The sequence below is a fragment of the Micropterus salmoides genome, unplaced genomic scaffold (genome assembly GCF_014851395.1).
Source record: "Micropterus salmoides isolate LMB-PRFRI ecotype aquatic unplaced genomic scaffold, ASM1485139v1 Ms_hic_scaffold_19, whole genome shotgun sequence".
NCBI lineage: Eukaryota > Metazoa > Chordata > Actinopteri > Centrarchiformes > Centrarchidae > Micropterus > Micropterus salmoides.
Genome location: NW_024041039.1, coordinates 13,669,006 through 13,684,727, shown reverse-complemented (window position 1 = coordinate 13,684,727; position 15,722 = coordinate 13,669,006). Strand labels below are relative to the sequence as shown.

At 38.9% G+C, this 15,722-nt stretch overlaps 1 protein-coding gene across 1 annotated transcript in view; it reads left to right on the top strand.

Moving 5' to 3' along the window:
- The window catches only part of aqr (aquarius intron-binding spliceosomal factor), a gene marked incomplete at its 3' end in the record, with an annotated part of 43,755 nt that extends 34,083 nt beyond the window's left edge, over positions 1 to 9,672 (top strand). Inside the window, 5 exon segments of the mRNA XM_038728551.1 lie at positions 1,873 to 2,010; positions 2,120 to 2,191; positions 5,400 to 5,587; positions 5,710 to 5,881; positions 9,502 to 9,672. Coding sequence (XP_038584479.1) covers positions 1,873 to 2,010; positions 2,120 to 2,191; positions 5,400 to 5,587; positions 5,710 to 5,881; positions 9,502 to 9,672 — 741 coding nt within the window.
- Between the last annotated feature and the right edge of the window lie 6,050 nt (positions 9,673 to 15,722).

Here is a 15,722-nt window from a genome sequence, read left to right as displayed (position 1 = left end):
ATATCAGAGAAAGGTTTTATTTGTGAAACAGCTGAATGTCAACTAATAAACTATCTGTAGACAAATTATCCAAATCAAGTGTAACCTGTAAATATATTATACTAACCTTATACTTTACTTTTATACCTTTACTCCTATTTTGTTTATAAAATGGTCAGAAATTACAAGAAAATGCATAGATTTCAGTCATAAGGTAACTCAATGCCTTTACTGTACACGTACTGGCCATGGTTACAGTTGCGTGAAGTCACCCCCCCCCAAAGGCCCATTCTGAGCCAGGAAAAACCCTGTTGTTTACTCTGTCACTCTTTTTCACACTCTTTCACACTTACAAACACACAACTGAATGTGTTATCGTTCTTACTCAGCCCATCGAGTATTTCTATAGGCATAACAATAACATTTCAGATTTATGGGAATACCAAGAAGGTGTCCGGAAAGCAATAAAGAAGTTATTGGCTGGAGGTAATATCCCAACACGTGTGGTGACCTTGATTTATCTGGCTGGCCTCTGTATCACTGCATCACAGTACCTCTCCCTCCTCCCTCAGCCTCACCCATGCTGCAGTGAAATCTGTACACACATTAAGAGGTATTGCTGTCTGTGGTGCAGGGTAGATAAAGCAACATTCTGCTGAATTTGCTTATCTGTCTGTCTTTTCAAATGGAAAAGCAGTTTGGAATAAGCTGTCATAGGAATATGCTAAGAATTTATTGCTAAACAGACAGATACAGTGTGCATCCTGGGTTCCTCCTGTAAAGACATCTCCCATTTCCTCCTTTGCAGTCCCACCATATTTTTTTACTGCTGTTTGCTTCTTTTTTTGTTTTTTCCTCTCTTCTTTCTCTTCTCAGTGTCTGAATCCTTACCATCTTGATTTCACCCTTGAACCGCTCTGGAGCCATGGGGGCTAAAAATAGAGTTCATAAATATTGCATATTTTGATTGGTTTAATATTAATGCTAAAATAGTAACGCATCAAATATTTATACCCCAGTGCTGTCCCAGTCTACTTCTCCCGTCCTCTCGCCCTTCCTACCCCTACCCAGCTAGTGTGGCAACCTGAAAATAGCACGCCTGTTTACCCATATTCCCCCTCTGCCCCCCAGACACCTCCACCACAGCATGGTTTTTATAGTGCCATGATATCGGCGCTCTGAAGTGAAGTCATTTATATTTTGTGTAAAAACTGGCCCTAACTTGTCTATTCCAGAATAACTCATGTAGAAAATCTGTGCTAGAGTGATCTTCAAGCTGCTGTTATTGAACAGCAAACTACACCTAGTATATTCTCCGCAGTGGCTGGCTGCCTCTGTTTCACTGCATCATGGAGGGGAAGAGGAGATCGTTTCCTTATGAAAATAGAAAGCAGAGGGATAATGTTTATAAGATGTTTAATTAAAAGGTTGCAGATCTCTGTTTTATCTTTTGTGACTGTCTTGTTGTTGGGAGTTGATGGGCATCTCCAGGGAATCAAAAGTAGAGGCAGTTGGAACTATTAGTGTGCTAGGGTACTCCTACACCTACATTTTTGTAATGTGGGGTAGACACAAAGATATATTGGTTGTAGAGGTATGATTATTTCACCCTAGATAATCATCTTATCCATCATCTTTGAAAGTAATCATCCATCATCTTGTCAGTATGCTATTTAAGTTTACCCTTAAAACCCCACTATATAAAACATGAAAGCAAAACGCAACTTTATTCACAAATAGATGATTACATTTTTATTTAATTCAAGATTGCCAAATTCTTTAAATCAAGATTACTTAATTTTTTCTAGATTATACAAGTAGTTTTTTCCCGTATCTGTTCATGTTCAAAACATTTCTCCTGACCCTTACCTTTTCTCTTGCTTTCCCTGGAAGGAGTTTAGGGCCTTTGAGCTGCTGAGGAGTGGACTGGACCGCTCCAAGTACCTGCTAGTGAAGGAAGCCAAAATCATTGCCATGACCTGTACACATGCTGCGCTGAAACGCCATGACCTGGTGGAGCTGGGATTTAAGGTGGACTCTTCTCGGGTTGATATAAAGATAACAACCTGGTTACGCTTGTGTTCTCTGCAGTTACTTTAATTTATTTTCTAAGTCTAAACTGCTGATTCTCTTTTATTAGTATGACAACATACTGATGGAAGAAGCTGCTCAGATTCTGGAGATCGAGACCTTCATTCCCCTCTTGTTACAGGTAACCCTGTTCTTATTAACTCTTAAGACTTTAACTTATGATGTGCAAGCTGTAGTGCAAACTACAGGATTTCCGCGGTGTGTTAAAAAGTAGAAAAAAAGTCTTCAATTTCGAAATTTAAGGCTGTAAAAAGTCTTAAATTCGCTGACGTATTGTGTTCTAGGTCTTAAATAATTTTAAACAGGTCTTAATTTTCCAAAGTCCATGTAACGCTACCTCTATTTGTTTGTTAATGGAAAAAACAAAAAACAGTGCAGATGTGTGTGTGCTCCCGCATCCACAAACTTACACCAACATGTTTGTATGTTTTATTTTTCAACAATTGATCTAATCTGTTTAGTACTGTTACATTTGAATACATTTATTTACTCTGAAAGTAATTTTGTGACTGCATTTCCTTTGTAGTTTTCTTTTTTTGATGACGTGAGATATATATATATATATCCTCCTCTTCCCTTTCATTATCCAGCCATTCAACCCTTATCAGTGATTTCAGTGATTAAATCCGCTCTTGACTTGCAATGGTTGGTATATCAGATTTGTCTGAGGCCAAGCTCCAAATAAACCACATGCAGAAAGGGAATTTTTAAAATGTAAAAATCCATTGACCAGAAGGCAACTTAAAGATAAATATACACAAACTCTGATTATTTTTGATAAGAGGATACGGTTCCATAAAAGCAATTTAGGAGAGGACAAGCATTACAGTTGGATCGATTTAAAAAGTAACAACCCACAACAATTTTGGAAAGAAATAAACAAATTGGGTCCTAAGAAATTGGAAAAAAAATCCAATAGAAATTATATTAGAGAATGGTGACATGGAAAACAACAAAGAAATAGTGATTGGAAAATGGGGCAAAGATTTCTCAGATTTATTCTCAGGAAATTATATTCCGCCAGGTTTTGATGATGCACATTTAAATAACATTCCTGTTAAGAAATGTAAGTCTGAGATGATTATGGATACACCAGATTATTGTCCATTATTTTTGAATCATGAAATTACTATGGCAGAGGTTATAAGGGCCATTGATTATGCAAAATTGAAGAAAGCATCTGGTATAGAGGGGATCCCAAATTAAGCTTTAAAATCTCCACAGCTCTTAGAGATCCTATTTTATCTTTTTAAAACATGCTTTGACCATGGTATAATCCCGTCAACATGGCGTAAATCCATTATTAAACCAGTTCCAAAGTCATCAAAAAATGATCCCAGAATACCCCTTAATTATGGGGGTATTAGTCTTCTTAGTACAGCCTATAAATTGTATTCCAATATACTGAATAATAGGATTACACAGTACTTAGAAATGGGTCAGTATCTTGTTGATGAGCAGAATGGATTCAGAAGGAAACAAGCATACATCGATCATATATATTCTGTATCAACTATTATTAGAGCTAGAATTGCTGAAAGTAAATCCACCTTTTCATGTTTTATTGACTTTCAAAAAGCCTTTTACTGGATTAATAGAGAGCTGCTTGCCTTTAAACTAATTGAAGCAGGAATGGATGGAAAATTCTATAAAACAATACAAGCCATGTATAGTAGTACAGTTGCTAGTGTTGAGATAAACAGTTTATTTACTGATTGGTTTGATTCACCATTTGGAGTAAAACAAGGTGATATACTCTCTCCAACCCTTTTTGCTTTATTTGAGAATGACTTAGCTCTACAAATTAAGGATGCTAATTTAGGTGTATTACTTGATGGTACTAAATTGGGAATTCTATTATATGCCGACGATATAATCTTACTGTCTGAGTCTGAATTACAGAAAATGTAAAATGTTTAATTTGTGGTGTTTCAAGTGGTGATTAGCTATAAATAAAAACAAAACACATGCATTTTAGAAAGAAAGGAACAGAAACAAGTACAACTAGAACTGCAAGCAGTTGTAAGCGGGGTCCAAGACTCCCGGCGCAAGCCGCCCCCCCTGGCCCTGCATAGAGCGCGCAAGTTGACTTTATGATGCATGTGTTTCTCCTATATTGAACTATGCTGCAGGGGTATGGGGCTTGAAAGAATCCATAACGGTAGATACCATACAGAATAGAGCCATATGATGTTTTCTGGGGGTTCATAAATTTGCTCTGATCCTAGCAATTCAGGGAGATATGGGCTGGGTACCAGGAGCTGTACAAAGAAAATGTGAAATGATACGATTGTGGAACCGTCTAATCAGAATGGCAGAGAACAGAGTATAATAAGAGTATTTAGGATGTGTGAGCTATGTGACCTTGGTGAAGTGGAAAGTGAATCTCATTTCCTCTTGTATTGTACACATTATGATGATCTAGGAGAATCTTTGTTTCTGGCTGTTACACGGCAAATCTCTGAAATATTTTGTTATGCTGACGATCAAAAATGAGTATGCTTATTTAACTATGATGTATTTAAGTTTGCTAACTTTGTCTCAAAGACTTGGAAAACAAGGCAAGCTAGTTTGTTTAACTAGATTTAATTTTGTTCTGTGTAGGGTTATGGGTATATGTGGGTGGTTATCTGAGTAAATGTGAATGCATCTGTGTATGTGTATACATGCATATATCTGAATACATATGTACTATTTATTGTTATTCGGCTTCCAATCCTTGTTTCTATTTAGTTAGCACTGTATATGATGTACTCTGGACCTGGCTATCTTGTATATATCTCTTTTTCCTGTATATTATTGTTGGTGTCTTGTAAGTCCATGCGGGCTGGGCGCAATTATACGCATGACACAATAATAAAGCTTCATTCATTCATTCATTCATTCATTCTAATTAACAAAATCTGGCAGCATGACATAGACATGAGCAAAAACCTGTACTGGCCCTAAATGGTTCACGGCCCTTTTGGTCTTAAATGTGCTTCTCTGCTGAAGATCTGATTTAACGTATACTATATAATATTGTCATGTCATTAGACAAAAAAAAATTGAATAATGTTGGACAACATGGAGTTATCTCAGTGCACTACACTGGCATTACATATGTGGACATAGGTTAGATTCAACATGTTAAATTTTAATTAATGCAGCTACCTCTATAGACCAAACGTAAACCTAATTAATTGTTCGATCTATATTGTGGAAAAATAGAAAAGATGTTAAAAATATTAATAATAATAATATGGTTCTAGTACAGACCCCTATATTTCATTTAAGGTTTCGCTGTAACAGGTGTCACTTATTTTTTTTCTGTCCTACCCTTGCTACAGAACCCCGAGGATGGCTACAGCAGGCTGAAGCGTTGGATCATGATTGGAGACCACCACCAGTTGCCTCCAGTTATCAAGAACATGGCCTTTCAGAAGTACTCCAACATGGAGCAGTCTCTCTTCACCCGATTTGTACGCCTGGGAGTGCCGACCATAGATCTGGATGCACAGGGCCGTGCACGTGCAAGGTGGGTAACCCTGGCAGAACATAAGCAAATTTCACAAAGGATGCAGTGTCGTAGAGTTTTGTACTGTTTCCTCACAGAAAGGACATAACAACAGTATGTGTTTGTATCTTTCTGTCTTACAGTCTGTGTAACTTGTACAACTGGCGTTACAAACACCTGGGGAACCTGCCTCATGTCCAGCAACTGCCTGAGTTCCAGGTGCCCAACCCTGGCCTGACCTTTGACTTCCAGCTTATTAACGTAGAGGACTTCAATGGGGTGGGAGAATCTGAGCCCAACCCTTACTTCTACCAGGTCAGTAGTAGTACACACCGCAGTATACAAATATACGCATAGCACAACTGTTATTTGTACAAAGGATGTAGTACATATAAAAATGACCCTCTGTGTGCGCGCCAACCTCTTATATATTACACATTAAATCTGTCTTTCACAACAAGTTGTCACAACACGACAATAAGAATCGACTAAAAAAACCAACTGAAATTAGTAATTTCCAGAAAATAAAAACTGTTAATGTATTGAGAAAATCAGTTAAAACAAAACTGGAACTGAATACTAAAGAAAGACATGTTTTCAGCTGTAAATACCTTGCTGCCTACAGCATGAACACACACAGACCCATATCCATTACTTTCATTTGGAGAAATGAGAAACTGTGAACACCCAGTATGTAACACCAGTATTTAGTATATCTGTAGCACAGGTACATACACAATGGTGGAACAGCAGAAATAGTTTATGTTGCACAATGTGTGGCAGCTTCCAAGCACAATTTATACACTCCTTTACACAGATACACACTCAAGCATACTTAATTCCACCGGAGCAGACAACCATATTCCTCCCTATCCTCCATTTCCTTTGAATTGGTTGTTGTAAAGAACCTCATTCATGTTTAAACTTTAATGGTTTTGCTACCAGTCCATATGATCTATTCATAAGCCTGCTTAGTCTGCAGCTAACACTGGCTGCCCAGCACAGACCTGTGTGGTTTTCCTTCACACCAGGACCCAGATTGTGTTTTATCATGACATTGCTGAGACACTCAAGACTGTGTGTGGGTGGGGTTGATAAGAGTGTGAAAAAAAAAAAAAAGTTGACTTTGCCACCACACCAGCACAGAAGCACAAATGTCCCTGTCAGAGATAACAGCAAAACTATCTAGTATGATAGCAACATTTTAAGTACTGAAATGTTTGAGAAAAGGTTAAGTGGAACCAGTTAGCTGGATTATTTAGTGTTTCTGAAAAAAGTGTTATTTTTAATAAAGGAAGGAAGCAATTACCAGAATTCTTATAGAGATATGAGAAACATTTGACAATAAAGACAACAATTGCCAGGAATAACAGAGCATGTAGTTGCTAAAAAATGAACGGCAATTGATTTTAAAAGTCAGTTTGTCTGATGATTACAATAGGTACTAATTAGTAAATACATCAACTGCCAGTGACCAGTGAACATGTGTCACCGCTTCATGAATGTTACTGCAGCATTCAAGACCGTGCATGCTCATGTCCTTGAAGCTTCCTATTGTTCCTAAATCCAGACCATGTGCGCTTCTCGAGGCACCAGGTCACATGAACCTCAACTTCATTTACTTATTGCCATTTTCAGGCTCCTCAAGGGAATTGCCAGTATCACTCACTATTCCTGACGTGCGCACACACATGCATGCATTTTCCTAGGAACCAGAAGGGATAAATTGGACACTGAAGAAGAAATTGTATCCAGGGCATGCTGAATGCCTGTCACAGCTGAACAAACACTACCACATCCCCGATTTGCACTTACACAGGAACTGTACACCCTTTATACACTCAAACACATGTGCATGCTCTCAGATACTCAGTCTAAAGGTCTGACCCTGCTTCTTCGCCTCATTTGTTAAAGCACTTTCCATATTGAGTCTCAGCCCGTTGATAGTACTTTCCAAGTTGTCAAATGGCCCATAAAGGGTAAGATGCTTATCTAAATCCACATCTTCTGTTGTTAGAAAATGGCTTTTCTCAGCCACTAGGCTTTTTAAGTCTTGACTTTTCTGCTTCACAAGCTACATTTAAATTACATAAGTGCAAAAAGCATTGTGGACTTCACTTACAGAGGGTCTAGATTTATACCTTATATCACTACCTCTTATGTATTTGTGTCTACACCACAATGTGTGAGCACCTCTCACCTTCTGTCATGTTTCTGTCCTTGTTTCAATCCTCTATCCTCTCCAGTCCTCATGTAGCCCAAGGCCATTGACTCAAAGTCCAATGTGGTTATGTCTGACTTTGTTATGGTTAACAGGTTCTCTGGGGTGTTAGGGCATTACATCACATTTATGTTAAATATATATATGGGGTAGGCAAAGCTGGAAATGGCAACCACATGTCTACTTAGATATTACTGTGTGTCTTCCTCTTGAATATGTTTATGGTTCTCGTGATCTTTTTTTCTCTGCAGCCAAACTGTAACGCTACCTCATTAGTATTTTTGACGTATTCATAAGAACAACTGAAATTAGGGCTGTGGGGTCTTTTAATTTCTTAATATGATGTACTCTAGTTCCTTGTGAAACATTATGTCGGGACAGGACATAACAATACGGGGAACGGCCAGAATAAATACAGCGGGGCCACAGAGTGCTACTTATGCCTTTCAAAATCAGCCTCTAATGGGCAGATCAATCATGTAGATAATGTGATGTGATTTTCAACATTTTGTAGATAATGTTGAATATTCTCTCTGACGCTAGCCCATTCCGAATATTCACTGCCCAACATAAATGTAACATTTGTATCAGTAAAAACACAGTGTGGTCATTAAAGTTATGAATTTGTGCTGTTTGGAGACAGGTAATAAGGGAAGTACAACAACAAAGGCTGTCAGAGTTTTTGATGTGTTGACTTCAGTGCAGCTGGATCAGGAACTGTTGATGAAGCTGCATAAATTATCATCAAAGATGTGAGGCTGCAGTCCAGGCTTAATTGAAACAGGATGAATAATGCATAGTGTTGGCTATTTTCTTTCCTTTATTTTTTTTGTCACATTTGAATGGCAGAGTGTAGCCATGGAACCAGGATGCACATGCTGGAGAATGCGGTGGATTTGTAAAGTGGTTGAAGGATACATGCGATGTTGGCCTTTACATTTACAAGCTTTGCTGTAATTGAGTCACAAGCTCAACAATTATAGCAAATGGGTGTTTACCTGTTTAGGACAGTGGGATTTTTTTCTGTGTGTGTGTTTTGAAGTTTTATTTTTTTTAGGTCTGAGTGCTTCTGTAACAATCAACTTTGTATAGAATCTGGAAACAACAATCTTCCAAAAATCTTTCCTTTCCTAGTTAAAATGTAAATGATATTTGTAGCATATTATGATAACATTCTGCAATCAGACTGAGTAATGAAACTTTTGATGATGCAGCTTTTTGTAACACTTCTAAAAAAACGAAATCAGCTATTCCAAACTTAATGAATATCAAAGCCACTGTAGAAATATGCCATTCACCCTCCTCGCTTATGTGTTGGGGATCCTGGATTGGGACATTTTGTCCCAGCCTGGCTAGTGGTGGTGTTGAGCTCTGTCTGAGGCAATTAATTCCAGCCCAAATCAGATGGCTACTCATGGGGGAATGAGTGGGGTTTTATCTGGCTGAAAAGTTAAACACTTGACAGGCGAGAAAGGGCTAGAGCAAGATGTTAAAGTATAAGAGAACGAGAACAGCAAGGTGTCAAACACAGCCGGCAGCCCTGGGTGTGCTGATAGGAAGAGAGAGCTTAGTGCTTTTGATTCGCTACAAAATTAATGTATTGATAGACAATAGGTTTTTTGAGGTCAGTTTTCCAATCATCAGGGTTTTTTTCCTTCTCTCATTACTTGTGTATGATGTTGTAACAATACCATTTTTCTCTCTTCCTGTGAAGAACCTGGCGGAGGCGGAGTATTCTGTGGCCTTATACATGTACATGCGTCTGTTGGGCTATCCTGCTGACCGCATCAGCATCCTCACCACCTACAATGGACAAAAACACCTGATCAGAGATGTCATCAACCAACGGTGTGCTGGCAACCCCTTCTTTAGTCAGCCTAACAAGGTAAAGACACTGACCACATTGAACAGGCCACACAGTTGCATCTAATTATTATGTTTTTATAAAGTTATTTATTATTGTAAAGCAAGTATTTTATAAGGAGAATTGTCTCCTAATAAAAAGTAAATTAGATCGGAGAAAACTTTCTTATAAAAAGGAAGTGTGGTTGTGAGTCTGCAAGCTGAAATGTGCTAATGCATCATCTTGTAACATAACAGGATGTTTGATTGTAGATAATACAATGTTCAGTATTCTAAATCTAAATGGTATGTTAATGTAGTATCACACAAATTTTCCCTCAGCACACTGATGACACAAAAACCCATAATCACACAATAAATCTGTATTACTGTACATTATAAGCACAGCGTTCACACACAAATGTCTGCTGCAGTCAATGCACCAGCCTTCCTATCTTCTGTCTGAATTCTCACAAGGCCTTTGTTGTTTCTGCCTCCAATTACCACAAACAAGCGTTCTCTCTTTCTCTCTCCCTGTGCAATTTAAGTAGGTTTGTACATTTTAACTACAAGTTTTCCCAACTGTCCTTATCATCGCAGCGAGACTTACTGTATCTCTTTGAATTTAGTGGATATTCGTGGTTCTTGCAGAGTTAAAATTATTGAGCAACTCAAGGAGGTTCTTCAGTCACGTTTCACTGTTGTAGGCAAAGCAAATGAGTTTTTTTGTTTGTTTGTTTTTTCCCCAACCTGGCCATTGTCCTGCTCCATCAAATCATGAGACCATCAAAACTGCTGCAGGTCATAAGACCCAGACAGAGTAGAACACTTTGTGCCCTCTGTCTCCAGCAGTTTACATACCAGCCAACTGCATACCTCTGTAAATCTGACGTGTGTGTGTGTGTGTGTGTGTGTGTGTTGGAGGAAAGGATTTAAATGTGCACACTTTGAGAGTGGGTGTAAACTCATCGCTGTGTTCATCCCTGAAGGATACTGTTGGATTGTCTTTGTGCAGCCCACAGTATTTCCCAAGTCCTCTTGTCTCTCTTTCCTTCCTTTACACTGTGTTAAGTCAGCAGCCCGTTGGCACAGTTTCCCATCCGTTTTCTGTTTGTACTGCTAAATGCTTTTACCAGCTAGCCTCAGGTTATGCTTTCCCCTCTCTCCATTATTTTTCCCTACCCACGTTACTCTCACCTTTCCTTGGTCTCTGTTCTTTAGGCCTTTCACACATTTACAAAGTCAGACTATTTAGGCATGCCAGAGAAAGCTGCAAGAATGGAGTGAAAATGCCATAGCAGCAGTCCAAGTGTCATTTATTCTATCTTTGTATTTTCTGCTTCCACATCCTGTCTTCAGATGTAAATCTTTAAAAACAGATTTTTTTTTTTAAAGGTGAAATCATTTTCTGAAACACCTAGACACTAGTTATTTTATCAACTGTTACTCAAATAGTTAATTTTGCATTTGTTAGACTAATTTCAATATACATTTAGTGCCATACTGAGTATTTACTGCAGCAGGACATGTATGTGGAACGAATTCAAAATACACTATAGTACCCATGTTCATTGTAATGATTGCCCAGTTCAACAGTGTGGCTAACCTTTTGTGTTTTTAATAGTTTTTTGACAAAATGGAGTATCTATGGAACTGATAAATAAGCTGCATCCGGCTTTGTTAGTTGGACCATTTTACTGTTGGTTTTGGTCTTTTCGTGAAACTTGCTGACAATAAGATAGACAAATAGAAAATAACATCCTTTAACTCACGAGGACACAAACAGAAATTGCAGCGCGCTGCTGTTTATTAATTTTTTAGCAAGCAGGCAGGAAGTGAATCTCTCTCATGTCTTTGTGTGCATAGTGCATGCAGAGTTGGAGAGTTTAATGATGCCCTGTTGTGTCTGTATTTTGTGCTGTGCAACACTACCTTGTTGCTTTGTCGTCAAGTATGTTAAGTATATGCTCTGACAGCTAGCTAGAAATTGTGCTTGGTTATGCAAAATGTCCTGCAATGTTAAATCATCAAGCGTCATTCATTGTGCTCATGGCCTTAGTCAGTATGCATGCTCAGTGATAAATTGACTAGGGTGACAGGCTGTTAGATTTGCTGAGAAGAAAGATAGCCAGAGAGGCAGAGAGATGAAAAAGAAAGAGGGGCTCTTGTGGTAAAAAGGCTAAGCAGCTGAAAGGTCATGGCACTGAGCATTGGGGTCCACAGTGTGTCTGACAATATGAAACCAAAACCAAAGCTGTCAACATCCAGCCCACTTTACTGTAGTGACTTTGATTAGAGAAGGAGAGGATGTCCATTTTGTACCAAAGTGCATTTGTTCTGTTGGTGCAGAATTTTAAACCATAGGATAGTAATAATTCATCCAGTCACTAACCAGATCTCTATCACACAAATGCAAACTGAATTCAGAGTCATTACATCTCACCCCAATCAAACACTGATTGTAAACCATAAGGTTTATCTGCAAGATGAAGGGAGAGTGGCGTGAATGTTTAAGTTTGGAGTCTAGGGCTGGGCGATATGGCCAAAAATGTTATGATAAAACAGTTCCTATCATACAATGTCGATAATTATCACGATAAATGTAAAATCATTATTTCTTTCAAGTTTAAAGCGGATTTTTGCTCTTGAGTGACAGTTGAAGAAACCAGATGCTTAATTGTGGTTTTAAACTATTCTTTATGGTCACTTAATAAACAGTGGATCACTTGACAAATCTGAGGTAGAACATTCAAAATAATTATGATAAAAAAATTTTCTCAAAAAATATTCATCAGCGAAATTAAGTAAAATCTTTTTTCAGTCCCTTTTCCTCAACAAAATAAACATCTTAATAGAAACTTTAATGCTAATTTGTTCATGATTCAAGTGAATTAAAGCAAACATTTATTAAACATCTGTTAAATTGTTATTGAGGGCAATTATATTGCGATAATTATCATTATTGTTATATCAACCAGCCCTATTTGAGTCAACATACTGCATCCCTCTCTGCACGTCTCTACCTCTCCCACAATCTTCCACATGGCTACCAACACACTTTCTCCATTCCTCCTTCATTTTCTGAGAGCTGGAGCTCTTCCTTACCATGTCCCAGCATGCCTTTTTTAGACTGATATGACATCCTGAGACACAAATTGAATAATCCAGCAGCCTGACTTCTGCACATTCCAGGTCTTAATTGCAGTGAATAAGACAAAGCAGGATGGATAGAGTGGGTAAGAAAAAAAAAAAAAAGAGGCAAGATCCACGCTTGGCCATCGGATGACAATGAGGAGAAGGAGGGCAAGATGCTGCTGACAACATAATCTGTATGTGTTTGTGTGATTCTTTGTATCCACAGACATGCATGTGCCATAATGACCTCTGTAATTCACTCCCTGGAAGACTTCTCATAAATAACTAAACACCATGCAAAATGCTACACCTTGGGGAGGTTCTCTATCTGGTCTTTGTTGTCACTGTCTGTGGGCTAAGAATAACTCCTCCTCTTTAGCACCCCTTCGCTGCTAAACAAGTTACACTGGTTCAGTCCAACTTTAATCTGCTGTTTGACTTTAAACATTTGACTTGAACATGCAGCCTGCGACACCTCATGCGATTGTAGAACAGACATAATGTTGCCTCTGGTGCTACACCTGTTCTACATAGCAACAGGGAGACGTAAATAAATATTGGTCTACTACATCATTAGCCCCATCTCTCCCTCTTTTATAAGTTCACACACATACTTACTGTTACCCCAAAGGGGTTTGTGAGGGGTTTGGCAGAGGGAGTTGCAGGACCACTGAAAGTTGCATTAGCTAATAGAGGATGACCGCGACCATGCATGATGATTTATTTAGCATGGCTGGTTCATAGGTTGGTTGCTGTAGTCATGGGCCTGTGTGGGTTCTCGGTGGTAGCTGATGTCCTATTGATCCACTCTAGAAAACGGATCTGTAGAGGAAAGGCCAACCTCTTTCTGCTGGGCTATGGATTTCTCAACTTATGGCCTATATAAATAGCTGCATTGTGGTATTTTTTGTACAGTAGCAGATAGGGACTTACACTTGTTTTGTTTATGTAAACTCTATGTACATGCAGTCTCACTTTATGTAGGTTAAGCCTAACAGTATTTCTTCTGACCTAATAGTTGCCTCTAACTAGGGGGAGACACTGGTTCCAGAAGTGTTTTTTTCCTTTCTGTATTCCCATTTCATTGTTGTTGTTTTTTTAAAGTAATGTCCTCATTATTAACTTAAAATAGAAACACATTACTCTCCCAGATGATGAGACACTCCCAGATGATGAGACACTCCTTTAGGGTTATGTTATGACCATCAGTTTTAATCATTTCAACAAAGTTTGTGTGAAATTATGAGTTTTCCATCAGGTGACATAACTAAAGGGTCTAAATACTACAATACCCATGAGACTGATTGTGATTGTACTTATCAAATCCGGTTCTTATCGAATGTCTGCTCTGATTCCAACCCTTTCACCACAAATCTTATCAAAGCTCTCTGACATTCATCCAGGTTCTCTTCGCTCATCTTCTCCTTCATGGAAAGGAGTTTCTGCAGTAGAGGTGTATCTCTGGAGAATCGTAGCTAAGAAATTTGTAGACATCATTCATTTACCTTCAATATAAAAGGTGAATTTCAGCTCATCTGTGTTTTGTACTTAAGCATGAGATACTGCTACTGTTAGCGGTAGTTGTATCTGGGGCGTCATTGTAGGTGGGAGACCACAACACATTGAACACGGTACATTACTTCAGATTCACGACGCAAGTAAATGCTTCGTCATATTCGTCAAGAGGTGGTATTATGCTCATTTTCAGGTTCAAAATCTTATTTAGGGGTTGTACCAGAACAGGTTTACATGGTTTAATTTTCAAAAAACACCATATTTTTCCTCATACTGCACATTGCTGCAGCTCCTCTTTTCACCATATGTGTTTTACGCTCTGCTCTTGAGCTGCACTTGTACAAAATCTTTGTTGGGAGTTGCCCATGCGCAGTTCCCAGGTAAGGACTACTAGCCAATCAGAAGCAGAGAAGGGCGGGTCGTAAGAAACAAGGTAGTGTGATCCAAATCAAAGCCGCTTCAGACTGCGACCGTAACCTAGCAGATGGTATAAGTTTCTCAAGTCCACAACCACACAACATCATTGTTCCACATCTTCCCATAAACCACTACAGAAATCACCATATTTCAACTCAATTGAAATACATCAAAATTGGCCTAACAATTTTAAAGTTTGCTCAGTAGCTTTCACATCGGGTGTAACATTAGCATTATAGTTATAACTTTAGCTGTGTTAGCCGACGTTTACAACAATTCCGCACTTGAACGGTGTGAAGTTACACTGCCGTGTTTATTTTAAATATAATTCACAACCAGTAAAGCATACTTACAGTTTGTGATTGTGAATTTCCAGGCCCAAACAGAGTCGCAGTTGTATCCTCTTTTAGGACTAAACGTTGAACTGTTGCCGTGTTCTGACGATCTATGCTGCCTTGCCGAAAAATGCTACCGATAAATCGATAGACTCGACTCTTGGCCCTGCTCCGTTTTCCATTGCAGACAGTACCCAGAGATAGTACGTAGCATGTCGTCATAGCGACGCCACGACGTAATGTTCAATGCGACACACACCAGCGATCCACACAGCTTTTTCTTTTTTGAGTTAAAACGTTTCCACATTACTCAGAATGTAAAGACAGATAAGCGGTATGAAAACCTTCCAGCTGTGTTTTCCTCTTCCTCTATGATGATGCTGTGAATAGTGATGATTCTCTCTGACCAATCAGCAGTCTGTCGTGTTTTCACGTTACATTTTAGTATCCCTCAGCTCGCTTGGAACCTTGAGGGAGGTGAGGTGATACGAAAAAAACTACCTGGAAGCAGGCACAGGTGCAACATTTCTACAATGGAAAACCAAACAAAGGCGAGTCGAGCCAAAGGGCCTCCGCTCAGACTAGCTTGGTTTGAGGGCGTGCCTGACCCCGCTAGCTGCTTGGCAAGCTCTATGACGCGTTTTCATTGTGACGTCACAAGTAGGACTGGGGCGATTCGTTGACGTAATCG